We start from the raw sequence: 24,475 nt of genomic DNA, 5'->3' as shown, positions 1-24,475 counted from the left end.
ACTACAGAGAGTGATCTTAAGGAGCTGAATTATTTATAGAATAGAACCATGTTTAAATACAGCATTTTTATTTTACTGATTCAAGGAAGATGGAGTTCTTCTGAATGTCTTTATTGCAGTAACCAAATATTCTGCAGTACCATTTGCTTATCACACATCGGTAAGTGTTAATGCTAGATTAGTTGCTGATACTGGGCTTCATGGTGTTGACACAAAAAGATCTTGTTCTGCCTGGCTTTGATGGAAATTAAATGCTTTTCAAAACAACCAAGTAGTCATGCTGCAACTCTGGCTTCTTGGTGACTTAGCTACTTCTTTCTGTGTTCATTTTTCCAAGTGACTGAATGAACATTTGACAACATAGTGTTTTATTGCCCTTGTTTTACTGCCCTCCTTGGATAAATGGGAAGCTATGCTCTTGACAGTACCAATGACAATTGGTAACAGAAAACAATTCTGTCAGCTGTGAGACTTCCTATACCATAAGACTGCCCATTCATTTGTATGGTACCTGACATGAAGGTTTGTGTCTCTGAATGTGCATATGCTTGTTCTTTCTCTGCATGTTTGGCTTTTTTTTTAAATGAAACAAAACCAAAAGTGCAACAAAAAAAGCCCCACAGAACAAATGAATTTGTAACACTCTGGGTTTTTTTCACCAAACTGGTATAAGGTATAGAGCAAAATGGGCTCCATGTATATTTCATGTTCAATGTCCAATGTTTGCATGAATTGAATTGACATAGTCCTCTGCCAGTTATAGAATCATAACATGATTAAGGTCAGAACAGACCTGTAAGATACTCTAAGTCCAACCATTAACCAAGCAATGCTGTGTTCACCACTCAGCTATGTTTCCAAGTGCCAAACTTTTGTGGCACACCTTCGGAAAACTTCCAGGAATGGCAATTCCTCTGCTTGGACAACCTGTTCCAAAACCTGACCACACTTTTAATGAAGAAAATTTTCCTAATATCCAATCTAAAACTCTTCTGTTGCAACCTGGGGCCATTTCCCACTGTCCTTCTCTTGTTACCTGGAAGAAGCTGATCCCTACCTTGATACAACTACCTCCTTTGGGGTGGTTCTGGAGAGCAGTGATGGTAATGCAGTGAGTTGATGATGACTGGGAAAGCATTCTGGTTTCCAATGACAGTGGAAGCAGACCTTTATTTGGAGTTAATAACTGTAGCTTCTTTGTCCCATAGAAGTCCCTGATGCAGGGCTGCCAGGCAGGCAACCCCATATCTGAGCTTATGTTTTTGTTTTCTTTTTCTGTCTTTTTCCTTTCAAGTCTTTCTCTTTGCTTGTTCTCATAAAGTCATCTACAAACAGCTCAGCTCAGCTCCTTCCCCACTGGCCCTGGCTTTATACCCTCATTTAGTGTTTTTGAGATGACAGTGGGGAAAGATTAACACCAGATATCAGGGCAAGCAGGGTCTTGACTGCTTTAGCAAAGACCATGAAGACAGGAGCCTGAGTGCTACAAGGGGTACCGTATGAACCATGGGACTACGTTAGGGGAATTGTAGCCATCCCATCTTTTTAAATCTCTTCTACCTCCATTCAGCTCCAGAAACATGCTGTAGCTGGAGAATCACCATTCTCTACAGGCAGCTTTAGATTCCTGTCCTAGAGTATGGGTGTTCTTAATTTCACCTGTGTGAAAGCCCCTGGGTACATCCCTCAGTTCACTGACCATCTTTCATTTTCACCTGAAATTAATCGTGAATCGTAAGTTGAGTCCTGTGTCTCTCAAGAGGTATAGTACAAACCTACATCCCCAAATGTTTAATTAATGTAGTCTAGGAGTAATTTATTAATTTATGGTGGCATGGCATTCCTGAGCTCCCTGTTCCCCCTGCTATAGATGAGGGAAAGGGCTAGCACCAAATGCAGGACTGCCAGCCATTAGATCCAGAGATGGGGAGGAGATGGAAAGGGGTCTCAGGCAGGCAAACCTGCCAGCTCTGTCATGCAGGACCATGTGAGGGAGCCAGTGCTAGTGTAAGTAAAAATCATACATAAAATTTTAATTGCCCAGTGGGAGGATCTTCAAGATGGTGTACATCTTAGGCTGGATATCTGAGTGGGTCAGATGTTTACAGCAGTCTAGCACCAGAATTTAGTACATTCTTAAGCAAGCTCCATCATGTTAAACAGGTATTATTTTCTAGTTGGTTAATTTACACTTTTCTTAATCCTGCATTTAATATAGTTACAGACCGGTTCTATACAAGCATTACTCAGCTGAAGTTTAATGATGACCAAATTCAGTTTTCTTGCCCTGTAGACTGTTAATAGTAAATTGCATCTGTTTATTTGCTCTGCTGACCCTGACACAGTAGCAGAACAACAGTGGATAAATAACGTGGTGTTACTGTTCAGCAACACTCTGAGAATAATGAAGGGCAGTAATCTCATCATTAGCTGCAGTTAAATAAGGTATGTTAAAACTCTCCTGATGTGCTATGCTGTTACATAGAAACGCTACTGCATAGACAGAGTTGTACACTACATCTATTACCAATAAAAATTTCAGTCCAAATATTTCCAAGTGTGTTGGGATTTTTTTCCCATGCAAAATTCTTACCTAAATTCTACTTCCCTTTCAAATCCATGTGCAGTTATATAGACCAGTGCTTATCTGCTGTATTCACTTTACAGGCTGATACTCAACTGCCAGCCTTGAAGCAAGCAGGGTTCAAGCAAGATGACTTGGAACAGCAGAAAACCAATGGGAATATTCCTAAAGCAGTACCTACAGTAAGAAAGACAGACCTGATGCAGGTTAAAGGTGAGATGGAAAGCCTTGTCTCACTAACAACTGTTGTTGAGAACAGTTCTTTTTCAACTGAACATTTAGGAATGTTTTTGTATACCAGGTAAGGGTGAAAAAAGTGACACCAACAGTCTGAACATCAGGTTTCCAGCTGATGGAAAACCTGCTTGGATTTGTTGGTTCCGTTTTGTTGTAGTATGGCATGTTGCACATAACAGAAAATAGAAATATTTACAATTCTGGAGTCATCTTCCTAATTTAATATGGAGAAAATACCCAACTTTTGGAAGGAAAAATTTTAAAACATACTTAAAATTTGCTTTCTTAGTAAGTTTGACATATTCAACCTGGTACCCCTCCTCCCTGTGGAATAGTTGAAGGTTAGGCTTACAAAAAACACACATCCATACTTCCCTGTGTTGTCATTGAGCAAAATGCAAGTGAGAGAAATGATACACATGGGTTTAGGTTAGTTAGCCTAATGGTTCCTTTTGGCCTAAACTTCTGATAATATTTATATGAATGGATGCATCCCTGTGCATCTGTTTTGCATTGTAGTGTGTGTGATAGAAATTAAATTCTTAAATTTAATTACTTTTACATGCTATCTTAAATTACAATCTTGTGAGCATGCAACTCTCGTTTTAGAGGGCTAGCAGCTGAAGACAGTGTCTACATATAGCTTAGTTGAGAAATCTAATTGTTTTTTTAAATTAAAAATGCAGATACATGAGAAAAGATATATGTTAGTGTCAACTATAAATTATAGCATTCCTGCACTTAAACAAGAACAGGCTTGGATACTTGCAAATCTGCCTGTGATGCATTGTCTTGAGCTACTTTTGAACACCAAATCAATTTTATTGTTGGTAATAAGATGTAACACAGAGAAACGTAATGCTTATATACCACAATTTCTATTTAAACTGCTCTGTTTCACTTGCCCAATTTATTAACCACACATACCAAAATTTTAAGGATACAGAAGCATTAATCTGTTGACAGTAAATGAAATTGCCTTATTTAGCTGTTCCCAGTTAGGAACTGGGAACAATAAGTTGTCTTTCTCTTATCTGGTACTGGTGTGATTGGAAGATACTCTTTCACAGGAAAACCAATAATTTAGTGAGAAATACAAAGCATTCTTGCCACTCTGGAAGGCATTAGTTTTTAAACTCAGAATCATTTTTGTTGTTTTCAGAAAGAACAGACAGCCTAACTGACATGAGAAAACAGGAGCCTAAGGCAGAAGAGGAGCAGCTTTCTAATCAGTTGGAAAAACCTCAAGAGTTGCTCAAGGCTGCTGCGGGTCACAAGGAGATGCTTCCTGTGTCAGAGAAGGAACCAAAAGCACCTGAGAACGAGAAACATGTAGCTGGGCAAGATATGTCAGAGCCAGCTGCAGAGCAGACTGCCAGTGAGGAAGTTGAGCGGGAACAGTTCCTAAGTTATGATGATAAGCAGGATGACTTGCTCCCTGGAAAGGCTGGTTTGTAGCATGTCATGTATTGTTAAAAACAGTAACAAAATGAAAAATAAAGAAATTAAAGTGTGGAGTAGGACATAATTTCTACAACAGTGGTGGAAGCTGGCCAGACTTAGTACAAGTTTTCTTAAAGGTCAGTGTGGTGTGGAAGGTGTCAATACCAAGCAGTCACCTACAGTCCATGCATTAAGGATGCAGGCTTCTGATTGTGCAAAACAAAGCTGCCAGGCTGAGTTCCTCTGCATCACCATAACAGCCCTACTGTCTCTCCAGGGGCTCTACAAAGTGTTTAGGGAAATTCACCCCAAAACTTTTTGGTATTGGGGCTTTAAAAGAATATGATGCATCTGAAAAGAATAAGATATTAATCATCCAAAGCACTGATGAGTAGAGCACTTACACGTGGATGTTTTGCAGTTAGTCTTTTTACAATGTCAGTGTGTGAATACTAGCTATTCCTATTTCAAAATAAGCTACCATGAGTAAAACTGGTAACTCAGACTTCAGGTATCTGAAATTGACTGTTGTGAGTCTTCAAAAACATGGATGTTTCAGTTTATATCTGAGTCCTCTATCTAAAGAAATCTGATGGTCAGTAAATGTTGCTTGAGAGGAGTTAATGACTGGGTGAAGAAAATCTTCTGGGAGAAAAAAGTACTTTTGTGACAATTTGCCACATCATATAACACGTTACGCTTTAGTTATAGCATTCCGCTTGCTGGACAAGCACAAACAAGATTTGTTTGCCTTTCAGCAATTACTTCAGGTTTTGCCCTTCCTTAGGCTTTCATTTAATACATTCTTAAATTGTGTAATTTTTCTTTATATAAAATGATATAAAATAATCTTTATGTTCATCAGAGGACTAGCTGATTTTGCTATGCTTTGCAAATCCCAAAAGATTGTCTTTAATCAGCTTCTTTTGACAGGATTTACAGCCAAAGTTGCTCTGAAAATTAACACTTCAAAGAAAAAATAATATAAAAACCTACTCAGAACAGCAATTCCTTCAGCAGCAATGTAATTCTGTGGAAGATGTTTACAGTCACTCTTCTTGTGTGCAGATGGTATAGCGTAAAATGACTTAATTTTAATCTTCCAGACAAACAGGAACGTGAAGAAGTGAACCAGGACAAGGATGTCGATTACAATTTAGATGTAAATGAAGCTGAATCAGAAACTGACAAGCAAGCAGCACTTGCTGGGATTGAAAATGGTAAAAAAGAAAAAAAAACAGTTTTAATATAAGTATCACATGCTTAAAATCTTAAGATCATATTTTGCATGGTATCCTGCAGCAAGCTATATCTGGCTAACTTGTTTTTTGAACTTTCCCTCATGTTTATAGTGTCACCTGTTTTCTGTTTAGCACCACTAAACCTGCTCATTAATGGGGGTGTGGTATCTGTAACTTTACCGTACTACATAGTATTTAGCAGTCCTTACAAAATTTCTTGTTGTTTTCTAGATAGAACTTTCTATATGAAGAACTTCTGCCTGTAAAAGAGATTTCTGTACCTTTTCTTTTTTTTTCCCCATTAGTTCAAAACCATGAAGATATGAAGAACCACTTACCTGACAATGGTGAAGGGCTGCAGAAGTTGTGAACAAAGGAAGTTCATGATACAACTGAGTCACCTCTTCACCTAAATGCAGCCATGATCCAAGCAAAGTGATCTTAGAAGGTTTTGATTATCTTCTAAAGACTTGACTAAGGGCCCAAACAAAGTAGTATTTTCTTGTGAAGTTTTAGTCTTGTTGCAGTGAGGAAAAGAGGTATATCTCTGGAGGCTTGTTTCAAAGGAGTTTGGCCTCTGCAATGACTTTCTCCTTCCTATCAATTATAAAATTGCAATCAGGTAGCAATAAAGTTTGTAACTTTGAAGTTGGCTACCTTATATGGTCCTACTGCGGTAAGCGTATGTGTGGATTAGTGGTAGATGATGAGCAGTCCTCTGCCAAGGATGGATCTCTCTGCTGATAAAGCACAACTGTAGTCCTCAGATACTATGCAGAATCATATATGTACCTAGGCCTCTAAATAAAATTCCTAGAGTACAGTGTCGAGATGTGTTCTTAGCTTCAAAGTTAAAAAAAACCCAAAAAGGATTCTGACAATAGAAGCTTCTTGCAAAGAGATTAGCCAGGAAGATTTTTCTGAAAGCTTTGTTTGATTCCACACAGTCAGTACTACAATTTAGTTTGGTTACCACTACTGGGCACAAGTTTAGCGTAAAAATTCAAACTCACAATCTTCATGACAGAAGCCCTCTGAATTGTGTACTGCAACTACCCTTTATTCCACCCGGCCGCTTTCTTTTGTGAAAATAGAGGAATGCAAATGCTTGCCTTGTACAACAACAGCAATCTCATCTGTTCAACATGACTAATCTTCTCTGCTGGACTTCTGACAGAGGTAACCAGACTATGCCTTCAGAAGACAAGGCAGCCTTCCAGAGGTGAGGCTTTAGTTGTTATGAAGTTGTACATTAATTACAATGTATCATCTTGTTAATGTTCCGCAGTCTTTTCTGTTAAATGTAAACTAAAATGTAAACTAAAAACTATTTTACTATTTTACATCCTTAACTGCAGTCCAACAACCATGTATAGGCAGCTGGTTTGAAGAAATTTTTATATTTGTGTCTGCTCCCAAGACTGACACCTGTGTTTGGAGCATTGCTTTTGAGTATTAACCAACCTCTATCAAGACAGCACAGCTGCCAGACAGCTGTGACTAACTTGCCAACCAGCATTCCATTTAAGAAAACATAAATTTGTCTTTGCCGTCCGTTAAAGCACTTCACTTTGTAACTCCCTTTTGTGGTGTGTCGTTCTTCAGTGTACTAGTATATCCTGTACCTTAAGATAAGGCTGGCTCTTTTGTGTATGAAGAGAGTATTAGTTGTCATCAAGTGAAGGTCAGAGTTAAGTCAAAAGATGCCTGTTAAGCCTAAACACAGAAACAGTTTAACAGTTTTTCACAATTTAAGTAAGACCTAACTGGTCTGGGCTACAATCAACACAGCAGGGAAAACATGCTTGTAAATGGGAGAAGAGGAATGAGCATCTGTTCTGACAAGTATTGGGAAGCTCTGGTTACTGGGATATTTTTTGCAAATAACGACATGTTTGAACATCAAAGTGTTTACCAATTTTCCTAGGATTTAATCTGTAAACAATTATGCAGCTGAGATTTAAGTTGATCAGGAATTTAATATTGACTGTTAAAAAGCATATATTCTAACAGTAAAAAATAGACAGTGAAACACTAAAATCAAGTTGTATAAATAGCTTTACCAGTACCAAGTTAAAAATTCCAAAGAATCAAACACTTAAGGGTAATTAATATATTGCCAGAGGATTATTTTAAAACTAATTGTTTTGTCTATGCTTCTGTACATTTTTGAGCTTCTCCTGTCCTCCATATTTATGGAAGACAACAACTGGATGTTGTCCTTCATAAATATGACCACCTCTGTACAAAGCACACTTGTAAACCTCTGAGGGCAAAGGGTCCGACAACATGCATAAGAGCAGCATTCAAAATCAAGGACTACAGTTTTTTTACAATGACTTCAAGTGCTTCAATCTAACTTGGGTGGTAGATTTCTAGTAGGCAAGAGGCCTGTATGTCTACTGTACAGAACTTTAGAATTAAAAGACCTGCAGCTGAACAAGAGATTAATTTTGAACTGTGGTGTACATAGTGTTGTCTCTTACTGAAGTTTTTAGTTCTACTTTTCTCTAAGCATCTTGGTGTTTTATTAGCACTTTGGTTTGGTTTTCTTTACTTTACAATTACACTTGATCCATTTAGGTAAGCATTTAAAAGTAATCTTTTCTGGTGTACTGGTGTTATTTTGTACAATTCATCTAGTTCTAATTGTAATTAGAAGGGGAAATATTATTATTGCTATTTTCTTGGTTCCACAAATCACATGTAATTTGCTTTCTCTTTTACTCTGGAGAAATAACAAAGGCTGTCCTTGAGCTACTGTCATGTAGTTCAGAATCTTTAAGATGGGGAAGATTTTGTGACTGTTTACAAGAAGCCAGATGAATGTTCTGTGCCATTTTACCTCTGCATATTCCAGGTTTTTTATTCCTTTGGCAGCTATATGGAAGCATTCAAGTGTATTAATCACGACGATAAGTAAACATGTAATGTGATATGCCATCTCTTTAGCAGAGAATTTGGAAAAAAACATGTCTTCAGGACAGTACTTCTACTTATTTCAGGAAGCTGCAAATTGCTGGAAGACAAGTGGATGTTCCACTTCAGAGGTTACTCACTGTTTTCAAGCTCTAGTTCTGCAGTGCTGCTGCTCAGGGGATGAAGCTGAAGTGATATTAATCCACAGTAAAATCAAGTTATAGGATTAACACCAAAAAATGTTTTGTATGGTCAATGTGGAGTTACGAGCTCATCCCTACAGTGGATGTCACTGTACACCAAAATGAAGATATGTCGTGTCCAACAGAGGATTTGCTTGTATGGCCTAAGTATGACTTGGCCAGGGCCTGGTCCGCTTTTTGAACATTTTTTCCTTGCCTGTAGCAAAGGAAAAACATATTTTCCTTGGTTGCATTTTTGCTACAACACAACAGCTTACCTCTGTTATTTCACATCTGAAAGCTTGGAAGGCATAACTATTCCAGGAAGGCAGGGATAGGTTTGGGGCTTCTCCTGTTTTGGAAATCTACCTGAAAATTACTACAGAAGACAATAGGATGGAGCAGCCCCATTGCAGTCAAAATGGCGAATAAAGATCATGCAAATGTAGCAATCCCTTGTTTGCACCAGCAAATACTAGGATTGTAACAAAGTTGCAGAGTTGGTAAAATAGAGTCTTCAGTGTCTGGTGCTATTGCTAGTGACTACTGGAGTATCTGCTGTGCAGATTCTTCAGCACTTGGAGAACAAAGACGAAAAATTCCAGCTGGGAATCACTCACTCAATTACTCAATGACTAATTTTCCTCTGCTCTTGTTCTCTATAAAGATCATTTTAGCTTGGAGAACATGGTGAAAAAAAAACTCCAACATTTCTCTACTTTCAAAGTGAGCAATTCTGATACAATTACACAAAAATACAGGAACTCAAAATTTCTCCAAGTGACTGCAAATGCAGAATTGCAGTAGCTTAGCTGTGCGCACCAGACAAGAGGCTCTATTGCATGATTTTTATTCAGTTCCTAATACACCACTTTGTCAGAACTCAGTAATCAAAAATATTTATGATCAAAATCTGTAATAATATCAACTAAGATACAATGTTCTTTAATACTACACTTGATTAAAGTCAGCTTCACGCATACAATCCAATAAAATTTATACAAACCACTTTAAAACAGCAGTTGTCATTCAAATCACAAAAAGGCAGCGGTACAGTATTCCACATGACATATTTTTATCCTGGACGTCCCTCGTAGTCCGAGTGCAGCACTAGTTATCCCCCCTCCTAGAGCTGGTATCTGCTACGCAGGTATTCTTCAGGTATTCTAAAAAAATGCCTTTTACTTCAAACAAGCTTCACAACTGGAAAGTATTTGTGAGGAGAGAAGTCGAATTCTGGAGGAACCTATAAAGAAAAGATTTAAGATTAGACATTAGAACAGCAGTACTACTGCACTTATTATGAGAACAACCTACAGACAGAAAAAAAAATTTAAGAGCAACAGATTGAAAAAACATAGTCTTTGTGGCAGCCCACATTCCCATCACTTTGTTCATACAAGCTGCTGTTATGCTTGTTTGTTCCCACTATGGAAGAATACTCATAGTCTGTGTTGGCCAACATGTTTTTCCCTTTTTTTTTTCTGAAAACATTTACAGGTTAGAATTTTCCATACTTGCTTAACTACAACGAACTATTTCCAGGGGAAAAATAAATTACTTTCCCTGTTCTTAGAGTAAATACAGCTTGAATGTGCTCATTTGGCTCTTGAAAGATCTGTGCTGGCTTTACATAGAATTAGATGAACCGTGCATGTTGGGAAATCTTCAGATCATTGAATCCAACCTTAATGTATGTGAACATTTTATGTTCAATTGAGCTGGAATTTCCTTACCTTAGAGTCTTTCTTGTGGCCTCCTGCCAGCAGCTTCATGACCACAATATTTGGTTTTGCGACTTTTAGAATTCGATTGACCTAAACATAAAACAGAAAGAAGTCTTCAAGGCAAAACATTTGACCTCACAATTATTTCAAAGATAATACTGTAATGCTGATATTCTATTACCAATACAGGAGTTCTCCTACAGGATCAGTTTAACAGAGATCAGACTGTTTTGGATTTGTTTTTAAATACAACAGCTGAATTAATTAAATTTAATGAAGGGTGCATCTATTTTAATACTCACTTTTTAAAAAATTCAACAGGCCACAGAAACCACAGCTTTAACAAGTCTTGAACAAAAACATGGGAACTATGGCAAGTTCTGTGGCGTTCACACAAATAAAGGTATAGATAGACTCTAGGCATCTTATCCTCAACATTGCAACACAATGGAAAAAGGAACTCATGTTATAAAACTGGTGGCTTTTTGCATGGAAGTGCTCTGAGTGTGCTCAAAGCTGCCTTTGAACTATCTTGGCCTCAGTTAGCTGATGTGTGAGTACCACCATGATCCAGAGAGGAGACAGTCCTAAATTCTAAGGAGGACCCAATCCTGTAAGTATTCTTAAATCTGCTTAGATTTGACAGAAAAAGCATCCTCCTTGCTCCAAAATACAGTCACAGACACTTAAGGTTTTAGGCTATGGACAAAAAGGGAGAAATTCCTACACATGTTTACAGCTCAGTGCTGAGAAAAATGCTCCAAGGAACAAGTGCCAAAACAAAGACCAATACTCTTTTCATCCTAATGGCATCCAAACCTGTCTTCCCCACCTCTCAGGAGTCCACCTGAATTACTAGATGCCAACTAAGTGGGACAGGCATGATATCACTGTCTGATTATAAGTGCTGTGCTTTTAGAAGGGGGCTAGAAGGCAGCATGCAAGGAAATAAGCTGCTATCCAGCATCTCAGGTCCTCAGCAGAGAGAGCTTTTTTTACCACAAGCAAACTTTCTGCTAACTGCTGTACTGACACAGACCACGGTCTACCCCTTAATCAAAGCACTCAACTTTGCTCACCATTTCGATGAAGTACATTTTGGATCTCAAGGAGATCCAGCTGAAAAAAACCACTTTCTCTATTTTGAGCAAATACTTGTTTTCCTAGTATTGCAGTCTTACCTCATTGTCTGGATTTGGAATATTCTCAAGAATCATTTTAGCTTGCTGGTAGTGCTTGCTAGCTGCCATGTAGAGATCTGATGACTGAGGAGGTGGGCTATACTTATTTAAATCAGACATTTCCTAGTGTGTTACAGAAATACATAAATACATGTTAAAATATATAAAATTCAAATTTAAAATTGCCAGGAGATTGCTTCTATCACATTACTGTATTCAAGAGAAGAGTTATGTCAACTAAATACTATTTTAAAAATCAAAACTGAAAATGGCAAAATCCAAGAAACAACACAGTGGTCAACTATTACAGTGCCACAAAACATAATGAATTTCTCACAATCTTTATAAAACAGTCTCTCTTGAACAAGTTGACATTCATTTGCTTTAATAGTGGCACACAACAGGGTATGATATTACAGGAAAAAAGTAGATTAAAAAAGTATATTGTTTACTCAAAGCTATAGCAAGTCAGATGCTGAAACTGTACAAAACTTCATTTTATATAATTTTGATTCTTCAATTTTTTTTTGTTCTTGATTACAGATTTAAAAAAACCTTTAATGACAAGACCACGATAACCGCTTAATTTCCACTACAACAGTTCGTAACCTTAAACTGGGGAGAGTAACTGGAATAGAAAATAGCACTGTTTCAGTACAGACTAACCTCAAAAATGAGACTAATAACCAGCTGGGTGAGCAGCAAACACCTAGTTCAATATAAGCCGACAAGGTGGTCTTACTACAAATCAGACAAGCCTCATATGGGATTATACAAGCAGGAGTATGGTCAGCATATCAAAGAACGTTATCATCCTGAACTCAGTATTTGTGTTCTGTTATCTGAAATACTGCATCCAGGGCTGGATCAACTCAGTTCAAGAAAGATGTTGAGATGTGGAGATAGTTGGGGGCCTAGAGCATATAAGCCACAAGGAGACGTCAGTGGACCTGGACTTTTTCAGTTTAATAGGAAGGATGCTAATGGGTAATTTTAATAGCAGCCAACGACTACTTGAAAGACAGTTATAAAGCTGTCAGAAGATAAAGATTCCTTGTTCATAATGGTAAACAGCATAACATGAGAGGCCACAGATTGTGGCTTGGTAATTCACGTTGGGCATTACGCAAAAAAAAGGACTAGTGGAGCCCTCAATCAGTTATCCTGTGACTTAAAGGACCAGAAAAAAGTAACTGGATCAGGTTTAACCAAAGAGGTTGGAAAATCTCCAACCTTGACTTTTTTCAGATTTGGCTAGACAAAGACACAGGTAATGTGATTTATAATGCTACTGCAAGAAGGAGACTGGACAAGACAAGTCTCCACTGGTCCCTTCTATTCAAGATTAACTTACTTATTTTTCCATTTGCTTGCTGCACTAATAAAAACATGCTGCTATTATTAACTGCAGCCGAAAAGTCTTTCAATAGACTTCCAAGAGATTTGGTTTTCATGCAACTCAACAGAACCATCTAAAACTGCCATATCAGACCGATGCTAAATGTCTAAGTTTATAAAGACTTCAATGCAATACATCTTTCACAAAACTAAAGCTAGGAAGTCCTTGCCATTGTGACATAGCTTCAATGTGAACTCTGAGGTTCTTTTTATCATGACAGTGATATTTAAAGCAGGTGAGTAAATTACTTCTATAAAAGCATGGGCAGCATCATGTTTGAAGATTACTCACTTTAAATTGCAAGTAGTGCACTGGAGGTGGTGTTATAACACTGTTGAATGGAGCAAATCTGTGCTCATATCGAACTTGCTCACTATCCAGTTCAAACTTAGGTTTTCTTACTTTGCCATCCATGTCAAAGGCAATCATTGTCTAAACGAAAAAGATAAATATAGTGAAAATATTAGCTTTATGTCATACTTTGCTGTGAGAAAGATCAAAATTATGATGTAGGTATAACTGGAAGGATAGAAAAACTGTAGAGAATTCAGAATAGAAAATTATAAATTTGAACTTAATTTCCATTACCGCTACAAAAAAAGAAGGCATGCAGTGGATGCAGGATCCCTATTACAAAAAAATTTGAAACAAATAGAACACAAATGAGTTACCTTGTACATCCCAGCACACATATTTTGGTATGCTTGACTCATGGTTATCTCTCTGCTGAGAGGGCGAACTGCAAATTTTACATAAAAATACATTTTCTTACTTCAGTGTAAGTACATATATTAATTTCAGATAGAGGAGTTCTTCCAAATTTCTACAAAGTCATTTAACTCTTAAATATATTTTAAAATAACTGAAGTACACAAAGCCTAGACATGCATTTCTGCTTCCCTGACTCCTGCTTACATAAAAAACCTCAGGACACCCCTACCAGTCACATGAACACAATTCTACTCTCAATGGAATAAAAACTGATCAGTGGTATTCCCATGACATTATAAAACACTGAACAGCAGCCTCAAACTTACAGTCTGTATGCAAGAGGCCTAGTTCAGGGATCTTTTTGACTTCTATAAGGATAAAAAGTGCTTAACTTCTAAGTAGTTAAAGCACTTTTTATCCTTATAATCCTGAGAGCATTCTTTTAAGTTTCCCTTTAGTTTCCAGTGTTTAATTAGTGCCAAACTGCCCAACACTTGGCATCTCAAGTACATTAGTAATTTTCTGAACTTTGAGAGACAAGGGAAATTAATTGATATGATCCTGAGCAATATCCAATTAATTGTTTGTTCCCCTTGAAAAGGTGGCAAGGAAAAACAGAAACTCACCATTGTATAATTAAGAAACGTGCTTTAAGACCTTTAAAGCCAAATAAAAATTACAGAAATATGCTGAAAGTCTAGTGTTTGAACCTAGTTACAGTCACTAAAAGCATAATTCTGCAGGAATTATAAACTCTGAGAAGGTCCAACAGATAACACAACTGATGAAACTATATACAGTGAATATAAATGAGTTTGTGTTTTTCTGAAAGATCTATCTGAAAGTAAAAAACAAACTAAATAAATAGGAAACGTTTTAAAAGTTTTACATTCAGCCTTCATAAACATGAGGATATTTTTCCTACTCATTTCAGTGTTCCCTGTTTAAATTTTGAATTTTAATTCTACATAGCTGCATGAAAGGGAAAGAGGTATTAGCACTCTACACCTAGGTACCTTTCTTCTTTTTCTTTGTTTTCTTACTACTGCGGCCTTTCTGTTGTTCCTCCATTATCCTCTCCTCTGCCATCTGAGAGCTGTCGGCGCGGCTCAGCGTTGACATCAGCCAGGCATAGAGGAACTCGGAGAGGTACCTGCACAGAGGCCACACACAGGAGCGGTTACGGCTGCAGCGCACTGCACACTCGAGCCGCGCGCGTCCCGCCAACTACCAAGGGGCTTGCTCCAAGAGGTGAAGGACATGTCCTAGCAAAGGACAGTTCCTATGGGCCATGAAAACTCTTTGTTTTGCACGGCTGGAATCAATATATTGGTCTACGTTCATGTTTTGGTTCAGATTCAACCACTAACAGCTCAAGGTATGCAAGCTTCTTACACATTTACTAAGTGAAGTCTAAGCTTCTTACATCAAAACTCCTGTAAGACCAACTTTTTCTAGAACTCTTCCCCCACCAAATCAAGTGGGTTTTTTAAAAGATACTATGTTAATACTTTTCCTACCTTTTTTCTGACTTGTTATTCTGAGAAACAATGTAACTACTGACTTTTTCAAGTATTAAAAAGTTATGGATTATTACATAAAGGGGCCAAGCCCACAGACCCACAACATCTATATGCAGTTCTTTCAGAGTTAGAGACAACTTTAGGAACATTTTTTTAGAAAGTGGAAGCAAGTCCAATAAATATCTTACTTGATTTCAAATCAAAAGGAATAGTAGTAGTATGTAGTAATATGTAGTAGTATGTAATAAAATGTAGTAATAGTTATTAAAATGTTGTAATCAGAAAAAAATTACTGAGAAATTTGAGTTTCATTTGCACATTACCTCTCAGAAACTGCTTCTCTTTTTTTCTCCTCAAATAAGAAAGCAGTTGACATGACAATTCGAACTAAGAGTGGTTTTATTAAATTTGTAGAGGGAAATAAGGGCAGACAGAAAATACTGTCTCACACAAAAGTTATTACTTATTGAGTTACTAATTGAAAAAGATTGCCATCTTCTGGTGACTTCTGAAATATTATTTTTTTCACTTAATAGTTAATCCACTGTTGAAACAACATAGAAAGGCAATACATTGAAGTTTGTGTCATTTGCACTCTTTTAATCTTTCAGTAAGAAGGCTATGGCTTACATAGGAATCTCTTGGTAGGTTAAAAAAAATTAAAATTCTCTTTTAAGACAAGCCATTAACTATAAAAATAATTAATGTGAATGGAAGTGGAAAAATAAAAGTATTCTGTTTCCAGATTATGTGATCATTTTCACTAAAGGTGGAGGATATCTCTTCAAATATACCTCAGATAAGAAGTTAATTTTACCTAGTCAACTTTCAGATAACAGTTATGACTTAAAACTTCACAGAACTTTTCCAGAATACCAGAGATCAATAAGACTAGTGATCCTGGTACTACAAAGTTAGAAAATAATAAAGGAAATTGCTTTTCTCCTGCATACCTCTTGTCTACCAAAATTAGCACACATTTCATTCATTGTCAATAAAAGACCCTCTGCCAAAAAGCTAAACAGAGAATTACAATTTCAGGAAAAAAGGTACGCTATTTAGTAAGTTTAAAAAGCTAGAGATCAAAAGATTTTTTTCTTTCCTTGTAATATTATAAATAGGTAAACCAAACACAGTGTTGATCAAACTTGAGATCATAAAATCATATTGGAAGTCCCTCCTTCAAATATTATAGCTCTCTGGAAGCATCCCTCCCTCTTCAAAGAGCTGTCAATAAAGCATCTTCTTACCAATAGATGTAGTAATATTCATGCATACTGTAAAGTTCTAACTCAAAGCCACTGAGAAGATACTGTATCATAATACGAAGGTTGTGGTATAGGACCCAGGTGCCCAAGCAAGCCAGATGTTGCCTTTGTGGTTCCTGCTTCAGTAACATACTATGAAGCGCTGCATCTACTTTCTCGGCCTGTTGAAAAGAAACCAAAGGACCTCAAAGTAATAGAGGAGGAAAAATATTTGACTGAAACAGCAGAAATAAAAAAAGCCAGAAAGCAAATCTTAACAAATTGGGTTGGTAAATTTATGCTCCAGATTAAAAGATGGAAACAAGTCTAGAACTGTCAGAAAACTGTAAAGATACTCACCTAAGTAAATTCTGCTGCACAGAACAAAAATATTCTACACAGTATTATAGGAAGAACATTAGATACATAAAATTTGTACTTTTTAAATGTATTTGTATGTAGATCATTAGCAGTCACATGACCACAAACTCAGAACCCATTACATGCTAGTGTTCATTGTTCTATATTGGCAAGAATTACTTTATTTTAAAAAAAAACCTAGCTGTACTGAAAAAATAAATTTATAAGCTTTATATGCAAGAAACACACTATGTTCCACCAGAGTAACTAAAATATTGCCAAGACCAATTTTGTCTTAAGAAGCAAGTTGTATGGAAGACAAAGTCTCTCACTGTTGGAATATTGTCATTAAGCCTAAACAGAACAATCCATATAACCTGCTACAAAATGAAAAAAACAGTGCCTCAGCTACAATACTGCAACAAACTCAAACCATCTTGAAGAAAGCTGGAGCACACAAAATCTCCCTCCAAGTTCCTCAATTGTTCTCCTTGCCATATTGGGAAATATTATTACATGGCTCTCACTGCTGAGGAAACCCAACTTCCAGCAAGCAAGAATGTATTTTTTCTTCTCATCTCTCCCCATTCTTGAGAGATGTCCAAAAATCAGTCAGAACACATATTTTTAAGAGTTATTTTTTAAGTGTATTTTTATTAATTATAAAATTTTGCAGTTTCCATCTTACGTAGGTACAGGGCTGAGTTTTCAAAGGTGTCTAGTAAGCACACCTTGTGTATCTCCCCCTGGTTACATCTTGCAGACTGATAATCACAAGCAGGATAGAGACTAAAAGCTGTGCAGTTACCATTAAATTACATCGCAACAGGTCATTCTGAAGTCTACTTATTGGACAAAGTTAATCTTAAAAAATGTATGTTTTTGTTCAACACATCTAGCATAAAGTTTTTGGATGCATCCTAAAAATTTCTTGTTAAATGTGCTAAATTTTAGGAGTCCTTGTCTTAAGGATTTTCCATCATTCATTTAGAAGTTAGTACCATGCTTCACTCTGGCATTAATATACCTGGACAGAAACTTTGCTGGCCTGCTGCCTAGGACATTACCTCATCTTGTAGTGTGGCAAATTCCTCAAGGATGTGACCTAGTTTATCTCTCTGACGAGCTCTGTTGTGTCCATGGATTTGAATCAGACTACAGAATGGCTGAAAGAAGCAAAGTGTAATTTTAAATTACCAATACAACTTTGAAACTACAGGAGAAGTACTATGATGTCTATTTAGGCACCTGGTTTATACATCTATATTAGGAAGTGGGTCCCTTACTACTCCCTACAAAGTGCAAGTTAGCAGGAAAGCAAACTCTATGGAGTGATGCAAGAGCCAAATTCTCTGCACACAAGCTGATGTGAAATTAAGTCAGCATCCTTTAGGAAGTCACCAGAGTAAAATGCTTAGGGCTAAAGCAGTATTTCTTATACCTAAATCCATGTGCCCAGGTGGCTAAGGTGGCCAATGGCATCCTGGCCTGTATCAGAAACACTGTATCCAGCAGGACCAGGGCAGTGGTTGTCCCTCTGAACTCAGTACTGGTGGGTGAGGCCTTGTCTCAAACCTCATTTATTTCCGGGGCTCTCACAACAAGAGAGACCTTAAGGGAGCATGTCCACAGAAGAGCAATGGAGGTGTGAAGGGTCTGTGTCAAAAGTCATGTGAGGAGTGGCTGAGGGAGCTAGGGGTGTTTTTATTTTACCCTGCAGAAAAGGTGGCTCAGGGGAGGCCTTATCACTCTCTACAACCACCTGGAAGGAGGGTGCAGCCAAGTGAGGCTAATCTCTTCTGTCAAGCAACAGGACAAGAGGAAATGGCCTCAAGTTGTGCCAGGGGAGGTTTTACTGAATATTAAGAAAAATTTCTTCACAATGAAATTTGTCAAGCATTGGAACCAGCTTCTCAGGAAAGTGGTTGAGTCACCATCTCTGGAAATATTTAAAGGATGTGTAGTCGTGGCACTTAGGGGTATGGTTTAGTGATGGACTTAGCAGTGCTGGTTTTGGACTCAATGAGCTTGGAGATATTTTCCAACCTAAATAATTCTGATTTTGTTAAGATTTTCATCATGCCACATTCAACGACAGAATCCTAAAAAACTGAAAAGAATATTAAAATAATTTTGTTTTTATTGATACGCATTTGTGACATGAAACTACTCTATAAAGATGTAGTAGATGCAGATTTCTTATAAATGCTAAATAAAAATCTGGAAGCAGAAGAAAACCAGCAATAATTACACCAGATTTTTAAAAGGCATTACCAATTTAAGATGGCCAACTTCTTCAATTTTGCCTTCATGTCAGGTGTGTAAAATAATTTGTCTCGTTTTCAAATTTATGTACATCTGCCAAGTTCTCACATACAGATACATGTTATAATTAGAAAGAACACTTACCCGAACACAATGTGTGACAAAGGAATCAATGTAGTCTTTTGCCTGGTGGTTATTATAAAGACAACACCTAAAAAGGAAATACCCATGTACATACATATTTTTTATAAATGCCACAATTTATAAAAATCTATGTAGCACAAAACAAAAAAAAAACGAGTGCAGCAACAGCAACTGAGTCCTTCATACATAATCACTATGTACAAAATGTATGGTTTTTGTACAACTGTCATTGCTCTTGTAACAGAAATACTTTTTCATCTGACATGTAAACACATACAAGTACACTCAAGATCCACTTACTTTGGAGAAAGTACTGGAGGACTGACGAAAGATCTTAAGGCATCCTTTACCATGTCTTGCATGAGATGAGTGCCAAACACCTTCTTGTTATCTACTAGGAAAGTTGTCTAAAAGTAAAGATGTGTTTTTAGAAACATGTTTTAACATAAAAGTAATGCTCTAGAATTACTAATAGAAAGCTCTGGCAGTACCTTTTTTATATAGTAAAATTGTAAGATTACCTAAAGAATTAAAATGGCTCAACTAGGTCCAAGGTTAAAGACTCAGAAATATTGAGACCTGACACTTCTTTGGTATTCCCAGGACACCAAATGCAGCTCTATTACTTGCACAATAGAGCGCTTGCAAAATCGTTCAATTTCTTGGATGATACAGCAGACATTTCTGAAAATTAGCATAAAATATGTGCCTTCTCTGGACAAAGATAAGGATATATTTCCAGAGTACTGTTGATGTTTTTCAATCCCTCTGGATGCTACTATTTACATCAGTCATGTCTGATACTCATTTAACTTCCCTCCATGAGTGCTATGTCCCCTTCTTACATGGTTCTTCAGCAGCTGAAGAAAAAACTCTGCTGTCAGGCACCCACAGGGATTACACAAACACATGTAGTGGAAGGCGAGAACACACGTGCTAGGAACACATTTCACTTGCCCACATTTATAGTCCATTGGCTCTACACATGGTTTAACAGGGATCAAATGTATAGAAATTCTGGCATCTAGGGGCATCCTATTATTCTGCATCAACCATCAGTTTTACTGTTGTAGCAACAGAAGCAGTCTGTACATTAAGTTCTGTCCAAACAGGGATATGAATACAAATACCAGCCCCAAAATGAAAAAGCACATGAAGAGCAGCATAAAAATATGTGTACAGGCACAGCTTTATGGTGGAGAAAAAAAATATTAAATGCTTTCTGTTTTAATTAGCATGCACTAAAATGATCAAAGCAACAGTGTTTAAAAATTATTTTAGAAATTAGATCAAAACATGAACCTATATATATAGAATCACAGAGTGGTTGGCAGTGGAATGGACACTAAAGATGATCTAGTTCAAACTCCCAGCCATAGGCAGGGACAGCTTCCTGGCCTTGAATGCTTGTGGAGCATCCACAACTTCTCTGGGCAGCCTCTTCCAATGCCTCATCATCCTCATAGCAAAGCATTTCTTCCATAATACTTAATACTTAAATATCACCAGAACATTATTTACCACTTAACTATTATTAACTTACATGCAAATTATTGAAATATTAAAGAAAATGAATCTATAATGAATACAGAAGTATTTTAATAGTAGACATAATTAGGACTTGCCTGTAACAGGGATCTTGAAAGAACACACGGTGATTGCTCACTAAACTCACAGAAAAAGTCCTAACATATATGTAGGAAAAGAAAAAAACACAAATCAGGTTAACATGCCAATTTATATATGTATAAATATACACCAAATCATTTTTACACACACACACACACACACGCACGCGCGCATCTTTCCTAAACAAATATATACAGCTGGGTAAATACACCTACATTTTGTCTAAAGGCATACACAAACAGCATAGCTTACACAGCTTGTAAGAAACAGACCATGAATAGCTTGAACAGAACAATATATATTATGAAGATTTTCTGCAATTACTCGTTTCCTAACAAAAAGTGTTCTGAATTTTCAAATGCTACAACTAGAAAGACGATAGTACAGCAAAAAAAAAGTACTGTGTGATTAAGATAATGATGTAACTATACTAGGTATTGAACAAAACTGAGAATTTATTTTAAAAAATTGATTGAAATCCAGGCAAGGTTTAACTGGTACCAGGCACTTCATGCAAACACTCCTTTCATTAATTAGCAGGAAATAAGAAGATGAGAGGTTTGCTGTAACTGTATCTCTTTTATCAGTCAGTGAATGAATGGATACCAAAAAATATTTCAAGCATTTAAGTGTCTTCCAATACATGTAGGCAGTAACTAAGAGTAACATCAGTTATTAAAGAAAGAATATAAGCAGGTGCTTAACTTTATGCCTATTTAGTGCTCTCTTGTGTTATAGGCACATGTGCAGAATACTGATTAATGAATTTGAAAAAAAAAATCAGACATATAGCAAAGAATTATATTCTGTTGCTGTAGACACAGCTCTTCACCAAAGAAACTTGCCTGACCTTGGCCAGTAAGACACAACTATTTAATAAATTACAGGAAAATTGAGATGTTTGAGAGAAGAAAAGGTCCTTATCAAAAGAAGAAAAGTAGTAACTATCAGGAAGGATAGTAAATTTTGAAATTGAGCCTAACAGTTAAAAACACCAAATATATACATAGTGCTCAGTTTTCTCTCCAGTGAGCAAGAGCAGGCATATATGGAATGATTTTTTTTGCAAGTCACATTTTCAAATCTTATTTCTGGTAATAAATAAGAAATATTCATGCTTACCAGTATACAGTGCAAGTTACTTAAGTTGACTACTTCACATACAGTTTTTATTCGGTCTATTAGTTTGGAAAAATAGTTGACCATTTCTTCCCTTTTAATAATTTTTGCGTATCGAGGGAAAGTTGGTGGCAGCAATCTCTGATTAACAAGTGGCTCAAACCCCATCATAATAGGATGATCTAAAGAAGGAGGAGGACAGAGAGAGAAAAGCTGCATATGAGTTGTGTTTTCAGAACCCCCTTCAATAATACAAATTATTCAATTAGCCAAAATGAATTCTTAAAGTGACAGTTAACTTCCTGAGACTCCAACAAGCCAACTACTACAATGTTTACTCTTTAAGAAACCCGAGTCCTCGTGTACAAGCAATGAAGTACTGTTCCCTATTTTAAAATGGCATATACACTGATTCCAAGTGCGATGCACTTAATCAAAAGTTCACATTATCTCTGGCTTTGAAATGACAGTGTTGCTCTCAGGAGAGCCACCACCTGGTAAAATAAAATTAAAATCAAACAATGCAAATCTGTAACAACTTGCATAGCAAGTGTTTTAGTTCAAAGTAAATAGCGATTTCAACTTTTTTAAAAAGACATAAAGGTATTTATGTTTATGAAGGGATCATATCCAGGAAAGGAAAAAATGGTGTAATTCAATACATACCTCCTTTAGTGGTATCATTCTGTGCCTGCATACCATGATGCAGTGAATTGTGTATGGCAGAGAGCAAGTCAGCTGCCTGAGTCATTAGTTTCTGAGCTTCTGCAACTGCACTCGTCTGAAAGCCAGGAAAAAATTATTTTCATTACAAACCAATATATTTGACTATCTAAATAATGTTAGTATAAAAAAAAAAGGAAGGGCATTAAAATTCTGATATTCTTATATAACCCAGGTTCTGAAAAAAACCCACGCAACACAAGATTTTCGTGTGGTAGCACATTTTACATATCTGTACATAAATTCAATGCTGTATATTCTGCTGTGTAAGACTTTACAATAGTTACAACTGAAAATCTTGTAAACAATGCATGAGAGTCTGCTTGAGGGAGCATGTAGTTCTAGCCCTTTGCCTTAAAACATGAAGTTCCTTCCCCTCTCAGCAATTAGGAAATCTTATATCAATCCTCAAAAAACGGACACATTGTATGGAATGCTATTGAATTTCTCTTCTCAGACCAAAGATATCTAGACATAAATTCCCTATCACATGAAAGGAAAAGCATACAGTTCTTCTAATATGGACAAAATAGTGCCCAGCATCAGGTAACTCCACAGGAGGGAACTGAACTTAAACAAGAAGTTTTGCTCATATGTGAAAAGAGTAATTAGAAATCCATAAATATTTTTAAACCTTTTGTAATGAAGAGTCTGTCCTTCTGCAAGGCCATAATAATGTCAGCTACTAGCCTTCCCTGTGTTTCCCACTTGGAACAAAAACTGAGTATTTGCCACTGTAAGGCTTTATTCAAAGCTTTACCTCCATCCACATCAATTCAAATCTCATGAATCTACGCAGTAATTTCCGGATCTAAAGAATGAAAAATGGGTATTTCACAGCATCCCCATGCAAACACAGAAACGCCAAATGAACGTACCTCTTTTTTCGTAAAAGCTATCAGGACGGTGAGTAAGACGCGGGTAAACTTGACTCTGCTGAAGACAGCTAAACACTGTTGATGCTGTAATAAAGTAATACTGCTAATTACTTAGCAGTAGGTATTAGATAATAGAATCATAGAATATCCTGTGTTGGAAGGGACCCAGAAGGATCATCCAGCCCAACTCTTGGCCCACCCCAACTGCTTGTGTGTGGTCCAAATTTTCCTGGACTCAAGAGTTTTGGTGCTGTGACCACCTCCCTGGGGAGCCTGTTCCAGTGCCCAACCACCTGCTGGGTGAAAACGCTGTTTCTAATATCCAACCTAAACCTCACCTGACACAACTTCAGGCCTTTCCCTCAAGTCCTTTCACTGGTCATCATTAAAGAAGAGATAGTGCCTGTCCCTCCTCCTCCTCACAAGGAAGTTTTAACTGCAAAAGGTCTCCCCTCAGTCTCCTCATCTCCAGGCTGAACAGAGCAAGTGATCTCAGCTGCTCCTCATACAGCTTCCCCTAAAGGCCATTCATCCTCCCTATGGCCCTTCTTTGGACACTCTCTAATACCTTAATGGCTTTCTTGTATTGTGGTGTGCAGAACTCCCATAGGACTCCTGCCCTCCCTGCACAAACTGATGCACAAAAAGCCTTGGCATGCCCTGCTGTTTTCCAGCTCTTCCCCATGCTCCTGGGTGGTCACACTTCCTGGCTGCTTCTTATATGCATGGGTGTGGTTATGCCATATTTAAATCTCCCATTTACATCCATGAAATCCAGGAAAAAAGCAAACAATTCATTACTTCAAGTTCAACTTCTGGATCTCTCTCTTCTCCTTGTCGACTTCGGGTGCTCTGCAAGGTAAAGAAATGTCAAATAATTTACTAAAAATTGTAAAGGGAAGCTACTGATAAAATCCCTTTGCCTTCTCTAAAACATCCACCTGTTAAATAACCCGAAAAATC

At 37.1% G+C, this 24,475-nt stretch overlaps 2 protein-coding genes across 7 annotated transcripts in view; one reads left to right on the top strand and one right to left on the bottom strand.

Moving 5' to 3' along the window:
• GOLM1 (golgi membrane protein 1) overlaps positions 1–7,370 on the top strand; it is a 34,577-nt gene extending 27,207 nt beyond the window's left edge. For all 5 annotated transcript variants that reach the window (XM_064735072.1, XM_064735074.1, XM_064735073.1 and 2 more), the window contains 4 exons: positions 2,668–2,797; positions 3,984–4,271; positions 5,371–5,484; positions 5,811–7,370. In XM_064735072.1, the coding sequence (XP_064591142.1) occupies positions 2,668–2,797; positions 3,984–4,271; positions 5,371–5,484; positions 5,811–5,875 (597 nt within the window). In that variant the 3' untranslated portion in view covers positions 5,876–7,370. The remainder of the gene's footprint in view (positions 1–2,667; positions 2,798–3,983; positions 4,272–5,370; positions 5,485–5,810) is intronic.
• Positions 7,371–7,459: 89 nt separating this feature from the next.
• The window catches only part of NAA35 (N-alpha-acetyltransferase 35, NatC auxiliary subunit), a 28,092-nt gene continuing 11,076 nt past the window's right edge, over positions 7,460–24,475 (bottom strand). For both annotated transcript variants that reach the window (XM_064735070.1, XM_064735068.1), the window contains exons 9-23: positions 24,314–24,364; positions 23,513–23,596; positions 22,578–22,692; positions 21,915–22,093; positions 20,789–20,848; positions 19,464–19,570; positions 19,164–19,230; positions 17,822–17,920; positions 16,398–16,576; positions 14,641–14,777; positions 13,585–13,652; positions 13,205–13,345; positions 11,515–11,637; positions 10,343–10,423; positions 7,460–9,852 (exon numbers count right to left, since the gene is read on the bottom strand). In XM_064735070.1, coding sequence (XP_064591140.1) covers positions 9,793–9,852; positions 10,343–10,423; positions 11,515–11,637; positions 13,205–13,345; positions 13,585–13,652; positions 14,641–14,777; positions 16,398–16,576; positions 17,822–17,920; positions 19,164–19,230; positions 19,464–19,570; positions 20,789–20,848; positions 21,915–22,093; positions 22,578–22,692; positions 23,513–23,596; positions 24,314–24,364 — 1,551 coding nt within the window. In that variant the 3' untranslated portion in view covers positions 7,460–9,792. The remainder of the gene's footprint in view (positions 9,853–10,342; positions 10,424–11,514; positions 11,638–13,204; positions 13,346–13,584; positions 13,653–14,640; positions 14,778–16,397; positions 16,577–17,821; positions 17,921–19,163; positions 19,231–19,463; positions 19,571–20,788; positions 20,849–21,914; positions 22,094–22,577; positions 22,693–23,512; positions 23,597–24,313; positions 24,365–24,475) is intronic.

This window comes from Zonotrichia leucophrys, chromosome Z (genome assembly GCF_028769735.1).
Source record: "Zonotrichia leucophrys gambelii isolate GWCS_2022_RI chromosome Z, RI_Zleu_2.0, whole genome shotgun sequence".
NCBI lineage: Eukaryota > Metazoa > Chordata > Aves > Passeriformes > Passerellidae > Zonotrichia > Zonotrichia leucophrys.
The sequence above is the reverse complement of the archived record's forward strand: the minus strand, read 5'-3'. Positions and strand labels throughout refer to the sequence as shown.